The sequence below is a fragment of the Alexandromys fortis genome, unplaced genomic scaffold (genome assembly GCF_014885135.2).
Source record: "Alexandromys fortis isolate MF-2015 unplaced genomic scaffold, M_Fortis_MF-2015_v1.1 scaffold_1, whole genome shotgun sequence".
Lineage (NCBI taxonomy): Eukaryota > Metazoa > Chordata > Mammalia > Rodentia > Cricetidae > Alexandromys > Alexandromys fortis.
This window is the reverse complement of record NW_026067927.1, coordinates 38,728,132-38,746,902: the sequence shown is the minus strand read 5'-3', so window position 1 is coordinate 38,746,902 and position 18,771 is coordinate 38,728,132. Positions and strand designations below refer to the sequence as shown.

General features: G+C 44.3%; 1 protein-coding gene across 3 annotated transcripts in view; it reads right to left on the bottom strand.

The window, feature by feature from the left end:
- Naa35 (N-alpha-acetyltransferase 35, NatC auxiliary subunit) overlaps positions 1-8,464 on the bottom strand; it is a 41,645-nt gene extending 33,181 nt beyond the window's left edge. Inside the window, exons 1-4 of one of the 3 annotated variants that reach the window (XM_050144123.1) lie at positions 8,401-8,464; positions 7,587-7,715; positions 4,307-4,340; positions 769-883 (exon numbers count right to left, since the gene is read on the bottom strand). In XM_050144123.1, the coding sequence (XP_050000080.1) occupies positions 769-883; positions 4,307-4,340; positions 7,587-7,710 (273 nt within the window). In that variant the 5' untranslated portion in view covers positions 7,711-7,715; positions 8,401-8,464. The other 2 variants (XM_050144122.1, XM_050144124.1) reach the window with 2 other exon arrangements.
- Positions 8,465-18,771: the final 10,307 nt, after the last annotated feature.

The following is an 18,771-nucleotide window of genomic DNA, read 5'->3' as shown; positions in this document are numbered from 1 at the left end:
TGACAGGCATACGCTACCTACTGGCTCAAAATTAATTCTGTTTATTTATCTCATTTACCTCTCTCTCTCTCTCTCTCTCTCTCTCTCTCTCTCTCTCTCTCTCTCTCTCTCTCTCTCTCTCATATTGCCTCATTCTGTAACTTGGACCTCACAGCAACTTTACCCCAGCATCTCAGTATTACAACATGAAATGTATCTGAGTCAAATATCCTGAATACTCAAATGCCTTCAAAATTAATTCAAAGAATACACAAGTGGACAATCTAGAGCAAGTTCATGAGAACCGCAGGTCATTAACTTCTAGATTTTAACTGAGACTGGTAACTAATATATATTTATATTTAGACAAAGTTTAACAAAGCCCAGACGGATCTTGAAGTCACTATATAGCTGAGGACAATCTTAAATGCCCAATCCTCCTGCCTCTACCTCCCCAAGTGCTGAAAGTACCATCATGCCTGCTTTACAGCAGTGCTCATCTGGTGTCTGAGAGGCTTCAAAGAATATAGTTGAACAGTTTGTATGAATTCAGTATTAAGCATGCTTTTTATTTTGGTTTGATTTTTCAAGACAGGATTGTCTGAGTAGCTCTGGCTGTCCTGGAACTTACTCTGTAGACCAGGCTGGCCTCAAATTCACAAGACCCACCTGCCTCTGCCTTAAGTGGTGGGATTAAAGGCATGCACCACCACTGCCTGGACGAGCACATTTTAACATAAAAAAAGGTATGTTTTAAAAGCCAGAGACATACAAAAATACAGTAACTACCTTGATAGCTTGTTCAAAATTGAGAACCTTCCGATTTACTTGGTTTCCAATCATACCAGCATCCATCTTGGGATCCATCATTTCAATAGCAGACATGGCTTCAAAAAGGCCAAATCTACAAATAAATGAGCCCACAAGCTGTTTTTAAACTCAGATTTCCAAAATGGTACAAAAATTACCATGGTATTTTGAAAACTACAGTATTCCATGTATTTCTTTGTATTGCTGTTTAATTTGCTAAAACTTCCATTTCAATTAATCATCATTTAGCACAAAAATTCATGTATTCACCATACAATTATCTTACATGTTCTATGGAGGAAAGAACAGAAGCATCTTTACATTTCCCTCAACAGGATACGAACCAGCAGCTTTCGGAAGAAAGAGATCTACTCCTGTCAGATGGCTTAACTTAAATAACTTCCTTTCATTTCAAAATAATGTTATCATGTGAAATTTTTTTCATTTTCCATGTTATCTTTTTTGTATGTGTGGGTGTCTGTAAGTTGGAGGACAGGCTCAGGGGTCATCCTTTAGACACATCTCTCCTTGGCCTGGAGCTCACCAATTAAGCTGGCTGAGTGGCCAGCAATCCCCTGGTGATTCCATTGTCTCTGCCTTATCATCTGTAGGATTACAAATTCATGCAGGGATTTTACAGGGTTCTACAGATTAAACAAAGGTCTTCATGTTTACAAGGCAAACACTTTATCAACTGAGCCATCTCCCCAATTGTAGCTCCAGTTTCTTCATACCTAATCAATTTTCAAAGTTAAAAATTTTGGTGTTTATGTAATGCAAAACAATCCAGAAATTCTGATTGGTAATCATGGAAAATAGTAACTATATATTGAAAACTGATTACAAAGATTTGAGGCATGCCTCAAAAGATGAGGAAAAGATGAGGCTTAACTAAAACCCTGACTTGACCAAACTACTGACAACACCCCATTGCTGCTGGAGCTCGTTCTGCTCCTTCAGCCAACAGCCTTTACGGTACCAGACCTCTTGGGTGTGCTCTCTTTTGCTTTAAAAAGCAGCGGATGCCCTGCTCTCACTCTCTTGCTTCTGGGTCTGCTTCTGGCTGCTAGACTCTGTTCTGTTCGCTCAGAGGGCTGTTGTCTAGGACAGTGATCTGTAAGTTTTCCCTTAAATAAATAACCCTTTAATTAATCATAATTCCAAGCTGGTGTGGGATTGTTCTGTAACTTTGCCTTCACCTGGCACCTTGTGGGCCCATCTGAGAAAATGCTACTATCAATAAGTCACGCTTAACTCTGTTCTTTTCTATCTAAGTAACTTCCCAAGCTCTCAGACTTTCTGTGGATGCAGTTGTCCACGTGGGCGTCATTTGTTGTCAGCATTCTCTGTCCTGCCCAGTTTCCACAGTCGTTAAGTCCCAAAGAAATCACACAGAGGTCTACATTAACTATAAACTGACTGGTCCATTAGCTCAGGCTTCTTATTAATTCTTGTAACTTAAATTAGCCCATTATTCTTATCTATGTTAGCCACATGGCTCAGTACCTTTTTCAGCAAGGCAGTCACATCTTGCTTCTTCTGTGGATGGGCTAGGACTGTGGAGGAATGGGCTTTCCTCTTCCCAGAATTCTCCTGTTCTCTTTGACCCACCTCTACTTCCTGTCTAGTTGTCCCACCTAAACTTCCTGCCTGGCTTCTAACCAATCAGCATTTATTTAAAATATAATTGACAGAATACAGACCATGGTCCCACACCACTTCCCCCTCTTTTTTTAAACAAACAAACAAACAAACAAAAAAAAACCCAAGAAGATCCATAGTCCATTAAAAAAAAAAAAAACTAAAAGTGGCTGGGACCAACAAGCAGTCTCTCCTTGCAACACCCCATCACTCTAAATGATTTCTCTTAAATAAAATCAATAGAGGGTTTGTTTCTGCAGCACACATATACTAAACCCAACAGAAAGACATAAAAAAGAGTTTTTAAGGACTAGTGATGTAACTCAGAGGCAAAAGCTTGTGTTCAATTCCCAGTTCTAAAAGAACAAAATAAACTCCATGGGGACAAACGTCCTGCCATGACCTTAATGTGATGTTCAGGTTAAGACGCTCTGGCAATTGTTCATAGTACAGCAAAGACAACACTCTCACACACACTAGATGAACGCTGACCAAAGCACAAAAGGACTGACCAGAATAGTACCTTTTCAGAGAGTACTGGAAGTTAAAAAGGAAAGCACTCAAGAAAGCAAGAGAATTTTGTCAACAAAAACAATACAGCACAATTTGGCTTCATCAACTACCAAAGACTGCTATAAACTAAGAATAAATAAAAATATCTAGAACACATTCTAGATATCTAGAACAGATTCTATGGAAATTACCAAAAAGAAGGAATTTCACACTACTGAAAACACCAGTCAACACTGTTGAGAAAAATCACTCATCACATGGAAAAATGCAAATGTACGTTTATACAATTTAAGAAAAATAAATCAGATGTAAGTTCTAAACCTCTTCTCTGATAATCTACAAGCTATAAAGGAAAAGCGACTGCAGAAATATCCTAAATTCTTGTGGTGGTTTTAATGTAATTGGCCACCATAATCTCATAGGGAGTGGCACTATTAGGACGTGTGGCTTAGCTGGAGTGGATACAGCCTTGTTGGAGGAAGGGTTTCACTGTGGAACCGGACTTTAAGATTTCCTATGCTCAGGATACTGCCCAATGTCTCAGTCGACTTCCTGCTGCCTGTAAGGCAAGATGCAGCCAGCGCCATGTCAGCCCACCACCATGCTCCCTCCCACCATGATAATGGACTGAACCTCTGAAACTGTAAGCCAGCCCCAATTAAATTTCCTTCAAGGAGTTGCCAAGGTCATGATGTCTTTGCACAGCAAGAAAATGCCTAACTAAGACAGCTCTCAGTGTGGATTAGCAAGGTATCTCACCCGAGAGAAGCTGCTGCAAATTCAAACTCTGTTCTCAAGCTGACTTAGGACATATGCAACTTAGACCCAGCAGGTATTTGTGAAGCTTTCTACATGAGTCTTTGCATGCTAAGGTTTTAAGAGCAAAATAAGTCTCTTCCTGTTCCTCCAGCAAAAACTATCTAATTTTATCTACTTGCTAATTCAAGATTTTATAGTCCTCGCCCCTAAGCAACCTGGCCACAGCATGTTTCTAGCACAGTGGGGAATAAACAGAAAAAATAAATAAGCCAGTACTTCCTTTTCTTTGTTTCACATGGAGATCTTTGATTTTCTTCTGCACCAGCATTTAGTCATCAATAAATCTATCACACTAGACATATACCTGATAGTTTTCTTCAAGAAATACCATGTTGAGTATATTCAACTTCATAAAAAGGATCCCACAGTCCCATGTTTCCTGTCTTAACCAGGTCAGCCACTTAAGATAGCTCACCCAAGTGGAAATTGTATTCATAACTCATTTTAACAACTTTGAAGCATAACTTTACTTGGACTTCAAGAACTAGTCTATGTGAAAAAAAAGATTAAAGTATTACACTCTTTCAAAGGACACGACACTCACAGCTTATCATGAAGCAGTTCTCCCAACTTCAGCTCTGAAAGAAACAAAGTGAAAAATTACTGAGTAATACCACAATCAGGTTCAAGTTTCAAGACTAGGAGCAAACCAGCTTGATTACTAAGATGCATTCTCTAAGGACCACTCAGTTATAATGGGGCTTTCAAGAACATTATAAAGTAGATGAAGAGAAGAAAAAAAAGACTGAAAATTAACAAGCCAACAACCCTCTTAATATTCCAGTAAGAATTATAAATTTAAAAGTCATTTTTAAATTACTAATATAGTTTACCATGTTCTAAACTTTGTCACAGGAACAACTGCTGCCTTTCTGGTTATTTTAAGACCATGTCATCATCTAGTCTTTGTTGTGAGAGGAACAATGTTAAAATCACATTTAAAGATTCAAATTTACTTAAATGTACAAAACACTTTGAGTAAACTGCTAATCCACACAGTATTCATGAGATGAAGATGAAGGTGAGTGGTAGAGCGGTCACCCAGCGTGTTCCACACCTAGCATTGCATCCCAGCACAGAGGAAGGGAACGAGAAGGCAGCAGAGATGTGTGTGTGTGTGTGTGTGTGAAACGACAGTTTTCAAACTTGAGTTTTAAAATGAACCAGAGATTGTCCTAAACCCAACCTTCCTATATCGCTCGAAACCAGTCAAACCCCACGGAGGAACTCCAACAGTGCTTCTAAAGCAGCCTAAGTGATGTCAAAGACAAATACCACATGTATTGTCTCACACGGGGATCCCAGATTCCAATTTTAATGTGTGTTTCTGAGGAAGTGCGTGGAGGTCATGAACTAGAAAAGGAGCCACAAAAGGGCAGAAGCAGGCATTAAAGAAAGGAGGTATGTGTGTGTGTGTGTGGGGGGGGCAACAGAACAGAAGAGACAAGAAAGGAGGAGAGATAGGTAGTGAGGTTAACTAAGCATGTATGAAAGTGTGATGAGGTAACTTGCTATTCTGAATGCTAAATGTTAAATTAGTGCATTAAACATTTAAAAACACATCAAAGAGACTACTTTCTCAGTCAAAAAACCCTCCGCACTGCCCAGAAAAAAAATCTCACACCAACAAAAGAAAAGAACGGCACTCGACAGTTTCACCTAAAAGTTGTTCTCTAACCAAGCAGAATTATTGGGTATCCCAAAACAAATTCTCAATGAACTCAGGCTCAAATGGTTTACCTCAATCTAGGGTAATTTCCTCATCTTCACTGTCAGAAATGTGGCCTTTCCTTTAAGATACAACTTCCCTACTTAGATTCATGAAAACAGACCTCTAATACAAATTATTTTAAAAGACAAAACAAAACCAGCACCCAATGACACACGTGAGCCATGTGATCACCCAGACCTCTGAGCATAGACTACCACATACACACAGGTCTCCTTCTGGTAGACATACAGCAGCACACACGTAGGTCCCTCCACGGCCTGAGACACACTTCAACTGGACATGCAGTTCAAACCATAATGGGATGGCTATGCTCAGCTGGCCTCCTTTATAGCTAGTGCCGCGCCAGTATTCACGCCTCTCCTTCAAAGCAGCATTCAAAGACACCTTATTATCACCACAGACCTGGCCCTAGAAAGCAGAGGGATCAGGAATGAACTCCTTAACATCTGAGCTCACCACTTCACCTTTATCTTCACCTTAACCAGATTTTCGTTTGTCTTTTTCTTACCTCAGCACCAGTATATCCTACATCCTCCCTCACTACCAAGATCTTGAACCCATCCTTCTCTTGAAATTCAAGCTTTCCCTGGTGCTTGTTCCTTCCTCTTTCTTCAGTCTCTCCCTTCAACAACAGATACGCTCATATTTACAATCACTTCTAGACACTGCTGGGAGGGGTGCTTATTTGTTATAGAAGGAAGTTATGTTTCTCCAAGGGAACCTCTGGGTTTCAAGTGATCCTCCTGACCAGAACATCAGAGTAGCTTGGACTACAAGTGTGTCCACTAAACCCAGTTATTCACTAACACAGGTGCTACTACATGCCATACACAGCTCCGTAGTCTAGAGTTATACATGATCTCTGCCCTTGTCAAAATTCCTCATGGTAGATAAGGCTGACAATAAGCAACAAATAACTACAATTATGGTTCTGACAGATTAAACACTGAAGAAAGTAAAACATGGTGATTCAGCTGAGATACACTTAGCTGAATGGCTTACAGCTGTCCTTCTGAGCTCTTCACAGGCAAGGTAACAAACAGCACAGAAGTGGCTCAGTATGTGAGCGTCTGATGAAAGTTAAGATGGAGTAAACAAGACTCACCAAGCTCTGGCAAGGCAGCCTGGCGCTCAGCAACAAGAGGGTGACGGGAAAGGATAGCGCAAAGGCAGAAAATGGAACCTGGGCACGAAGCAGGGGAACCCTGGAAAAGGAGTCTGAACTTTACTCCAACAGGAAGCCAGCTGAGGATCGTAAGAGAGTGACAGGATGGGATCATTTCTACACCTCCAACAAGCAACAATTCTTTAGCTCCTACAGCCAGACATTATGGTCATGTCGGTATCTTTCTTCTCTTCTCTCTGGTTAGACAGGGTCTCACTCTCACTGGGTGGCCCTGGCTGGTCTGGAACTTACTGTACAGACCAGGCTGGCCTTGCACTGCCTCTGGATTGCTGGGACTGAGTGAGCATTTCCACACCTGCCCATTATCTAACCTGTTAAAGTCAGAAGGATTTAGAGGGGGAAAGTGCCTGGGAGCTGGAAAGATGGCTCAGCAGTTAAGAGCATTTGCTGCACAATCACGAGGACCAGAGAGTCTGGAATTCCAGCATAAGCAAGGATTCCAGAAAAGACTTGTAACCGCATCTCCAGGGGATCCAATACCTTATCCTGGCATCCATGTGCACACAGGTGTTTGCACTCTCACACATATGTACATACAAATACATAAACCAAGATCTTTTTAAAACATGCCTCGACATCTGTATCTAATGTTTTACCAAATACACACAGGCTTTAAACCAAACTTAAAATCAGAGAGCAAAGAGCTCAACAAAATTGAGCCTAAGATGTGTACAGGACGAGCAGGAATTCATCAAGGTCATCCTCCACAGCGGAGACTTCCTTGTCAGCCTGGGCTACAGGACTTTCTCAAAAATAAACAAAACGACCACAAATTTGGCAAAAATCACAGGGTTGTTTCGCTTTTTTTTTTTTCAAAAAAAAAAAAGGTAAAGTTGAGAAAACACAAATATGATTTTACTTTATCCTGTCTGACTTTAAACCAATAGTCAAAAAATTCAAACTTACCTCGACAAGCATCTTCAAAATCCTGGGTTATGTCCACCCAACTGGTGCTACATTTTTCCATCTTTTCAGGGACACTTAGCTCCCACCCTGAATCATCCTCATCCACAGCCGCTTTCATAACCATTATGCCTGTAAAATGAACACTGGTGTTAGTCGGAGGGCAGCGTTTGGGCAGGAACAGTGTCCTCAGCACTACCTAAGTACCGGGTAAAGACTTCCTAAACTCCGTAGGCAGAACGCCTTCGATCCATTGGCTGGAAAGCAACAATCCTCTGTGCAATCAGACCTCACGTTAAATCTGCAGCTCCTCACGCGCCGACATGCCCACCTGCCAGGACTCAGCTTCTTCTAACTAGTTCGGAGATCTTCCACCCTCCCAGCCCAAGAAACAACTCCGGGGACCGCCGGCTTTCCACACCGGCCTCCGGAAACCAGAACCGCCCTCTCGGCTCGACAGCAGCCGAGCAGCGCTCACCGCGCGGGCTTCGCTAGACCCGGGCCTCACCTAGCCCTTGCAGGCGCGTCCCCTCAGACCCCGGCCCGTGGAGGAGAAACGCGGGCGGCCGAGGCGGGGACGCGCGTCCTCGCGGCGCCTCGCGGGGAAGAAGCGGCTCCGCGCGGCCCTCGTCACCCGGGCGACACGGGCACAGCCCGGCCTCCCTGGCGGCGCGCGCCCCCGGCTCCGGCCGGAGGTGCGGCGAGGAACCGGCCAGCGCCGGCTCCGGGGTCGGGCCCACGAGGGTGGCGGGGTCGTGCCAGCCCCACGCACGCCACCCCAGGTGCTTTTCCCACCACCGCCCGCGCCACCACGCACCGTCCGCGCCACGAAGCTAACGACACCGCCGCCACAGCCGCCGCCCCCTCCCCTCTCAGCCCCGCCCCGCCCCGCCGGCCGCCTGCGCGCATGCGTACGCCCCGGGCGCGCGATCCCGCCCCCATACTCTTGGGACTCCGCGCTCCGGACACGCCCCCTCCCTCACCTAGGCCACCGTACCCGGATAGACGGGCGTCCTCCCTTCTCGCGGGATGAGAGCCCATCCGCGAGACCGGAAGCCCCTTCCAAATTCCTCCCCTCCGGTAGAGCCCTGGTAGGGGAAAAGACCCGGGAGGGGCGGAGCCTGAGGACTGGCAGCCGGCCTCATCCAGTCCTGGAAGACTCTGAGAGGTGACTCTAAGGGGAAGGGGAGGAGCTTGGCGGAGCTTCCGGTAATGCAAACTGATTGGATAAACGTCTTTTTGTAGTGCGGAAGGACTTCATAAGAGAAGGAAAAACAAAACGTCTATGTCGAGCTGCGATTTTCTTCCCACTCAGATGTTTTAAGTTTTTCTTATAAAGTCAGACCTCAATCAAGTAGATTTTGTGTGGGTGTAGCTGGGAAAAAACCCAGGTCCTGAGTTAATTTTAAAGAAATAACAAAAGGAAAGACATGACTTCTAGTATGATGGAGGAGGTTTACTGTAGATTTGAGGAAGAGCATAGCCAGAGGCAGAGACACAGCAAGAGTCCAGAGTTAACATGACCCTGAGCTGAGCCTTGTGAGGAGCGTGGGGAGGAAGTAAAAAAAGGACCGGGTAACCAAAATGGCTGGATTATATAGGTAAGGGCAGCCCAGGGTATGCCCGCCATACCTTGTAATAGGTAAAGACTGAGGGACGCTAGGAGAACCTGGCAGCCAGGTCTGCTTAAATAGGCACCTCAGCCATTTGTTGTGGGGTTGAGACCTGAGTAAGAGAGCACTCAAGCAGTCTGTCATTGAGCTACATCTTCAGGCTTCGTGTTGATTGTTTTAAGTTTTTGTTTTCAAGACACGGTTTCTTTGTCTAACTTGGGCTGTCCTGGAACTAGCTCTGTAGACCAGGCTGGCCTCGAACTCACAGAGACCCACCTGCCTCTGCCTCCTGAGTGCTAGGATTAAATGTGTATGCCTCGCACCCAGCATATTATTTGAATTTAAAAAATTATTTCTCGCATAGAGTGTGTTTCCCGAGGACAGGAACTTTCTTTTTATTAAAACTGTCCTAGCACCGGAGGCATGTAGTTAGTTCTCCCAAAGTACGTGGAAGATGAGAATGTAGGAAATAAATTACAGAAACTGATTAATAGTCATTTAAGACCCCCCCCCCCAAATTCTAGAAAAATGTGAAGAGTGTGCCTCTGAATTGTTCAGTAATGTATGTAAGGGTGTAACTAAAACTAATTTTATAAAGACTCATTGGAGGGCTGGAAAGATGGGTCCTCAGTTAAGAGTGCTTCTTGTTCTCCCAAGGAACTTGAGTTCAGTTGCCAGCACCCACTTCAGTCCACACAAGTACCTGTGAATCCAGCTCCAGAAGAGCCCAGCATACAGATGTGTTCTTTCACTGGGAACTAACTGAGGGCCAAGTATTCACTGAGCTAAATCCCTAGCTCCCTGCTGTGTAGTTTGTCATCTTTAGATCATTAAGTAAATACAATGTAAATGTTTTGTGAACTTTGTTGTGTTGTTTAGGAATGACCACCCCAATATTCTGTGCATGTTAAGAATATTTTCCTGGCTGGGCAGTGGTGCCCATGTCTTTAATTCCAACATTCAGGAGACAGAGAGAGGCAGATCTCTGGGAGTTCAAGGCCAACTATAGAGCAAGTTCAAGGATAGCCAGAGCTACACAGAGAAATCCTATCTTAAAAAAAAAATTCTTAGCTGGGTCTATGGCTATGGAGTCCCTGTATATGCTGTACTGACTGTTTTTGTCTCTTTTGTAGTGATATTTCACTTGTATTTTAATAAAGCTTGCCTGAAAATCAGAGAGTAAAATAGCCCCATTGATCATCAGCCTTATAGATCAGGCAGTGGTGGCATACACCTTTAATCCCAGCAGCCACACTAATTTGCCATAGAAACCGGGCAGTGGTGGTATATGCCTTTAATTCCAGTCCTAGAGAGGAATATAAGACAGGAGGAGACAGCTGTCAGTCAGTCTCATTCTGAGGATTCCTGGAGGCTTTATCGCCATTTCAGACTAAAGTAGAGGTAAGATCTAGTAGCCCTGTTTTGCTTTTCTTTTTCTTTTTCTCTCTTTTTTTTCTTTTTTAAAGCTGGCTAGAAACAAGCCAAGCTAAAGATGGGCATTTATTTTTTATTTTTTAAAGATTTATTTATTATTGTATTATGTATACAGTTTTCAGTCTACATTTATCCCTTTATGTCAGAAGAGGACACCATATCTTATTATAGATGGTTATGAACCACTATGTGGTTGCTGGGAATTGAACTCAGGACCTCTGGAAGAGCAGCTAGTGCTCTTAACCTCTGAGCCATCTCTCCAGCCCTGTTTTGCTTTTCTAACCTTCAGGTTGAACCCCAATATCTGTCTTTGGGTTTTTATTAATCATGCTTTATTCTTTCATAGTAAAGATTTCTCTAGTCCTGACCACTGGCTTCCAGTTGGTAGACCAAAGTGCTGTCCTTCTCACAGGGACTTGTCAAATGCTGACATCACTGGATTTATCTGGGCCATCTATCATGAGCTTGTTCAGTTTCAGAGAGGGAGTACTTATAATCCAGGGCCTTCATGTGTGACTGTGCAAACTAGCTATTGCACAGCTATAGTGTGTGCTTTAAAAGCTCCCCAGAGCATCACACCCAGCCCTGCTCTCAAAATCTACCAGCCACTAGCCATCAGGAGTGGAGGAAGAAAGCCAGGACATGAGAAAGGACTAATTTCAAGATCCATTATGACATTCAGCTCTTTATTGAACCAATCAGAAGGTGCCTTAGGCAGGTGAGGTAAAACAAAGACATCATCACACAGTGTGATCAAATATCCCCCAACATCTCTCTGCAGGTGGGGTCCAGTAGAAGAGCATTTTCCTAGAGTGCTCAAGGTCCTGAGTTCAATTCTAAGCACTACCCCCCAGGACCCCCAAAACTGTAAATAAAGCAACAATACCTTCCACTTTTCTCTGTTAGAAAGAAAGAAAAAAAAAGAAAGAATGGAAAGAAAGAAAGAAAGAAAGAAAGAAAGAAAGAAAGAGAAAACAAATATTTAAGAACTAAACAAGACTGGTTATTGTGGCATGTGCCTTTAATTACAGCATTCTGGAGGCAGAAGATGTAGCAGGATCTCCAAGTTTGAGGCTAGCCTAGTCTACTTAGTGAGTTCTAGGCAAGCCAGGGCAAGAAAAATCTTCTTGCTGTCAAAGTACTTAGCTAATGAATGTTTACATACAGAAGTAGGACAGTGCCTATCCCTTAGTTGACTCATTCTATCTTTCTTCCTTAAATCTATTATCAAATAGCCAAGAGATAAAGAATCATGGGGGTTTTGTCTTACCGTTTGCTCAAGTTAGATCTCTTCTCAATTAGAAAGGGACCTGGGCATCTTTCTTCCACAAGCTCCCGCAAGGAAAGACGGACTTCTTCCCCAAACTATCTTTGGAGCAAGGGCTCTCCAATGCTAGCTGCGCCAAGTCTCCGACTGGAGCTTAAGAACACTGTGCTAATGTTCTTAGGGACGTGAGGACTGTGTTCAGGTCTTTGCGCCCATTGGAAATCAAGAGAACAGAGCTCTCGTGAAGCTCCAAGAAACCACATAAGCTCCAAGAAACCACATAAGCAAGCAGAAGCAAGGTGCTACTATAGCAGTAGTAGAGGCACTACTATCCCCAGGGCACATCTCACAGGGACCTGAACTGCCAGTTGAGTTCTAGGGCTCAGCTTGGCTTTAGTGACTTGATGAGATGCCAAGAACATGTGCCACCCCACCCACCAAAGCAAGAACAAAGCTACAGCAGACACCATTTCAAACCTTCTCTTCTCATTAAGTCTGAGCCATGACTACTCTGAATTTTTCTGCAGAATATGCAAAGTCCTGAAACCCATATGAATATTGGGATTGTGGGTGCTGCCAGCCCAGAATTCATTTCCAACGTGATTTTATATTGTTGCAGCGTGCCAGCCAGCATAAATACACACGCATACACACATATATAGAGTTTCCTATTTTTGCTCTTTATGTTAATTTGCAAAGATTTTCTGTCTGGAATTAATCTTGAGCGTTCTGATTTAGCTTGGAGGTAGGGTAGGTTATATGTTTTTCAGCACTGGACATGAGGGAGCAGCTTACCACTGTTCATAACTCCAACTCCAGGGGATCTGATGCCCCCTGCTATCCTTTGTGGTCTCTGAGGGCGCTGAGAGTTATACACACTGATCCACAGGCATCAGATGGAGAGACTGTGTAACACACTGGGCATAGCTTGGACATATGAGACCTCAAAGCCCATCCCCACAGTGACACACTTCCTCAAAAAGGCCATATCTGCTCCAACAAGAACACACCTCCTAAGAGTGCCACTCCCTATGGGCCATACCTATTTGAACCACCACAACCCCAACCATAAAATTATTTCATTGCTACTTCCTAAGTATAATTTTGCAATGTTATGAATCATAATCTTATAAATCTGATATTCAGGATATCTGATATGGGACCCTAAAAGGGTCACAACCCACAGGTTGAGAACCACTGCCCTAGAACAGTCCATCTTGTTTTAGAGATAGTTTTTTACTTAACCTGGAACCTCCCTGATTAGAGTCAGCTGTCTAGGCAGTGAGCCCGTGGGGTTCTCTGTCTCTGCCTCCCAGCACTGGGATCGTAAGCATATCCACCATACTCCGCTCACATGGGTTCTCAGAACCAAACGTAAGCCCTCGGGTTACAAACACTTTGCTAATTGAGTTAGTATCCCAGTTTGTCTTTCCTTAATCTTGTTCAGTCTCCATCACTAAGTAACCCAGACTAGCCTCCAACTTGTGCCAGTTCTCTTGCCTCGGCCTCTCAAGTGGGGTCACAAGCATTTGCCACCAAGCCTGGCAGTTTCTGATTACTTTGAACAATTTAGTCAAATCATATAGTTCCTCTAAATTTGAAAATTCAATCTTGAAATACCTTGCTCTTCTCTCAACATAATTAGACTTTCACATCCTAAGTTGATAAGGCTGACTGACTTGCCAGTAATTTATTTGTTAGTGTTAAAAGTGAAACAATGTAACTAACTTGTTAAATATATATTTATATATGTATGTATTTCTTTCTGTTTGTTTTTTTCTATTTACAATGATATTACTATGTTCATTCCTTTTCTTCCAAAGTAAAAAGTACAGTTTGGAATTCACTGAAATGGCAGCAGCAAGCTTCTATTTTGAGAGAGATAGAAACAGATTTTAAAAAATGATGAGGGTAATAAAGTGCTGGGTGTGGTGGTGCACACCTTTAATCCCAGCACTTGAGAGGCAGAGGCAGGTGGATCTCTGTCAGTTTAAGGCCAGCCTGTTCGACATAGTGAGTTCCAGAACAGCCAGGGCTATGGAGAGAAACTCTGTTTTCCCCTGCTGCCCAAAGGTGAGAAAGATGGCTGAAGACAATGTGTCCAGTGAGTAAAGGTGCAGCTGCCATATGTATCAAACAGGCAAGCTTACATGCTGGGCCACAGAAAACAATGTACTAAAAGCCATGTTGCATTCATCTGTGTATGCATCCTTATATAGGTATGTACTAAGTGGTACCATATTCAGAGTGCTCTGTAGGGTGTCGTGTTTCTTTCATATCTCTGTCTGTCTGTCTGTCTATCTATCTACCTATCTATCTTCTATCATGTATCTATCTTCCATCTATCTGTCTGTCTACCTATCACCCAGTCACTCCTCTATCTATGTATCTCTTCCTTCCATCCTTTGTTTTTCCTCGTGTAGCCCAGGCTGGGCTTGAACTCCTGATATCCTGCCTCTAGTTCCCAAACTCTGGGATTGCAGGTGTTTGCCATTACACTCATCTTCTTTCCCTTTTTTTTTTTTTAAATCTTTTTTAACATAGTTAATTATGTTTGTATATGTACCACAGCGCGCATGTTGAAGTTAGAGGAGAAGCTTGCAGAATCATTTACCTGTGTTTTCGCCATCTGGGTCCTGGGGATTGAATTCAAGTTATCAGAAAACACCCACATTCCTGCCTCACCAGCCTCCTCTGCTTTTCTTTTCTTTAGGAATAGCTACAATAGCAAGATCCATCCCATGTGTCAGTGAGTCATATATGCACACATCGAAAGTCTCAAGTGTTCCCCTGTAAAGCACTACCGTGACATGAGCATCTGAATTGTTGTGGAGGTTTGAGTGTGACTGATTCCCATAATCTCATAGAGAGTGGCATTATTAGGAGGTGTGGCCATTTTGGAGGGAGTGTGTCACTGTAGAGGCCGGCTTTGAGGTCTCACGTTTCCTCAAGCCATGCCCAGTATCCCAGTTCACTTCATGTTGCCTTTGGATCAAGATGTAAGAACTCTCAGTTCCTTCTCCAGCACCGTGTCTGCCTGCGTGCGGGTGACCTCAGGGATGTTTCACTGTGGCTGGGGCAGGAGCCAGCACAGGTGACCTCAGGGATGTTTCACTGCGGTGGGGGCAGGAGCCAGCACAGGTGACCTCAGGGATGTTTCACTGCGGTGGGGGCAGGGTGCTGAACAACCAGAGAGAAGCTAAAGCAGCTCGTGCCAGTTGCATTGGACTGGAACCTGACTTGTCTCTCACACTGGAAATGTCAATAGGCAGTTTTAATAGTAGAAGTCATTTCTCTCTATTTCACGAATCTCTTAAAAATAAGATGACTTTGACCCTTTAGGTTATGGGGCTGCAGCTCTCAGGGGTCAAATATGGCTTTCTCTGCCAGTGCTGCCTCCGTTTGACTGGGATCGTGCTCATGTGTTCTGAGGAAAGAGAACATGAACTACGAACAAGCTTTAGATTGCTAGGGTACACTTTAGGTGCTAGGGTACACTTTAGGACAGAAAGGCCTTCTGTCTGCATCACTTTGATGACAAGCAGCATGGTGGCACATGGGCAGACAACCTTAAGACAAGGGTGCGCTCACAGGGAAGCACTCAGCTAGTAAACCAGACCTTTCACTGTGGCGCTGGCCCTCCAGGGGGCAGCATTCCCTGTTACTGGAAAAAGGCGAGCTTGGTCAGTTGAGTGTTTGGATGTCTCAAGAAAAGCAAATCTCAATTTTGTCCACAGTGCAAGCGTGCCCATTCTTCCAGACTGAGATCTTATAAAGAAAAGAATCTCACCTAAATTCCACCCAGAACAATTCTCAAAACTAGAAAATGGTCTTCTAAATAACTTTAATTATGAGCAGTTATGTTCCCAGACATGGCAGAAACTGCTAGCTACTTGCAGACAGAGCATGCCACCTCCCTCAGCAGCACAGCGAGACATCTCCCAACCTTTCTCAAGGTGACATGTGACAATGTGGCTGATTTTGACGGATGATGTGGTAATGGAAGCTATGGTGTGGCTATTCTGTTGCTGTGAAGAGACACTATGACCACGAGAACACGCATAAAGGAAAACACTTCACTGGGGCTGACTGGCAGCTCAGAGGTTTAGTCCATTGCCGTGATGACAAGCAGCATGGTGGCACATGGGCAGACAAGGTGCTGGAGAGGTAGCTGAGAGTTCTACATCTGGATCAGCAGGAAGAGACCACCACATGGGCCCTGGCCTGAGCATCTGAGACCTTAAAACTCACCCCAGTGAAGTACTTCCTCCAACCATGCCACCCTACTCCAACAGGGCCACCCTCCTAATGGTGCCCTCCTTCTGAGCCTACGGGGACCGTTTTCATTCCACACCACAGTCATGGACTTGCCCTCTAAAACTGCAAGCAAGCTCCCCATTAATGCTGTTCTTTACAAACTGCCTCTGTCGTGGTGTCTCCTCATAGCAACAGGTCAGTAAGACAGAAGTGTCTGCCATGTGACCCCCTTCCACTTGTGCCACTGGTTGCTACAGTGAGACTTTGAACTAGAGAAGCGGCAGAGCCTGGGTTCCAGGGTCACCTGGTGGACGGCACCTGCACCCCATCCATCTGGACGGCGCAGAATGTGAAGACTTCCAGTGTCAGCACCTCCGCGCATCTAAACTGTCCTTGTTTCAGCAGCTGTGGCCGACTCTAAAATGACATTTGTTCTGGAGACAGTGATAAAATGAATGTTTCTGGGTTTTCACTTGCATGGGTAATGGCAATAGACATTGTCGTTCTTTGGATATAAGAAGAGAGAATAAATTAAGACATCACTTTACGTTTCTAGCTTGTGTTTTTATTTTAGTCTTACTGTGGTATCTAAGCTGGCCCAGGTTCAAGTGATTATTCAGCCTTAGCTCCCCCAATAATTGGGCTATAAGCAAACACCACTATGTCTAGTCAAAATGTTTGTTGTTAGGAAGATTGGGAAACTTATCTTTTTATATTTTGTATACTCTCAGTTTCCAGGTACTGACAGAGAGCAGCCTAGGTTTGTGTGGTTTTGGTTATTGTTGTCTTAGTGCTGGGTGTGATCATACTTTCTACCTCTGAGCTCTTCTCCCCAGCCTCGTGAAGAACAATTTTTATAAAAAAAAAAAAAAAAAAAGAAGAGGGTTTGCTAGGCATGGTGGCACATGCCTTCAGGTCCAGCACTCGGGGCAGAGGCAGACAGAGCTGAGTGCAAGGCTGGTCTGCTCTACAGGGCGAGTTTCAGGACGGCCAGAGCTACACAGAGAAACCCTGTCTTGAAAACCAAAGGGAGGAAAAAAGGATAGAAAGAAAAGAGCAATCATTCATCTGTTGTGAGATACAGCATAGGACCCTGCCCCTTAGCTCACGTATATTCTTCTCTTATATGATGATTATTTTAACAGATATTAATTTGATCATATGCACTCCTTTTGTGTCTTTCTCCAACTCCAGCTGACCCCTTCTCTTCCAACTAGTCCCCTTCCCATGTCTACTTGTGTGTGTGCACATATGTGCACGTGTGTGCGTGTGCACATTTGCGTGTAAGGCGTTCTAATTAATGTCATTAAGGTTGTCTACAGGAGCATGAACAAGGCCTCAGTTAGGGGAGCGTGGGCACCTTACCAGTGGCTACACGACTGCAGCAAAGACCTGAGCCTTCCCTAGCACGAGATCTCCCCCTTTTCATGACAGGATGCTGACAGGCCCCGTCTTGTGTAAGCTGTGCGTAGGTAATCACAGCTGCTATACATTCGGGGTGCAACGGCCACGGTATGTCTGGAAGACAGCATTCCACAGTGCTCCCCCACATCTCATCCCGCAACTCAGTTCTCCCCTCCCCTCTTTTATGATGCTCCCTGAACCGTGGAGGGGTGGGATAGATGCTCCATTTATGGACGCGCATGCGGGAGTCAGTTATTCTCATCATGTTGACAAGTTGTTGTTACCCAGAAGCTTCTCTGACCAAAGCTGATGACAGTACAGATGTAAACATATTTTTTAGAAGCCAGTGTGAGAAACATATTATGTCTGTTTAGCACAATCACAATGGTAGCTTCCCTACTAGGGCCTATGACATCCCAGCCACAGGCCCTTGATGCTGTAGGAATTCCTACTGCCGGTAGCCTTTAAGTTGCCCACCCACTTATACTATATATGCCGATGTAAAGCACGCATCCGGTCTCCTTTCCGGCTGGTGGATTCAGTTGCTGTTCCCCGTTCCAGCAGAGGATTGTGATCTGTGAGTCTACCCCTAAATAAATAATCCTCTAATATACTCAAGTCTGAGCTAGTGTGGGATTTCTTTTAAGCGTCCTTATTTACCTTGACAAGGTTTATAGTACAGATATGAATTATCTAGTGAAGGTGGAGTCTCAAATCCAGCCGAAAGGCATTGGTTATCCCCGTAACAGATGTGCCACACCTATTTGGTCAGTAGTGTAATATGCTGGGATCACAGCTGAGTGACACCGTTGGTTGAAGTGCACCACGCCCATCTGCGCTCTATGTGCTACCATACAGTTCGCGAACCAGGCAAAGGGCTGGAGATTGAAACACACAAAGACTCACAGACAGAGACAAGGTCATCCTTGATACAGGAATGCCCCAAGAGCGCCCCCTTTATTGTGTCCAGGGGCAACTTGTATAGGGATAGCCACGCCCCAGCCAAACACACCAGAAACCACTCTCCTGCCATCAGGAACTCCTGAGGGTCTCGTGCTCAGAGCAGCTGTAGGCACTCAGATCAGGGGAAAACAAGTTGTTTACAAGAAATTCAGGATCTGGGGGTTCACTGCTCCCAACAGTTGGTGACAATTCTCCCCCAGCAGCCCGCATTCACATAGGCTGGCACTCTGAGGATAGACATCAGGTCAGC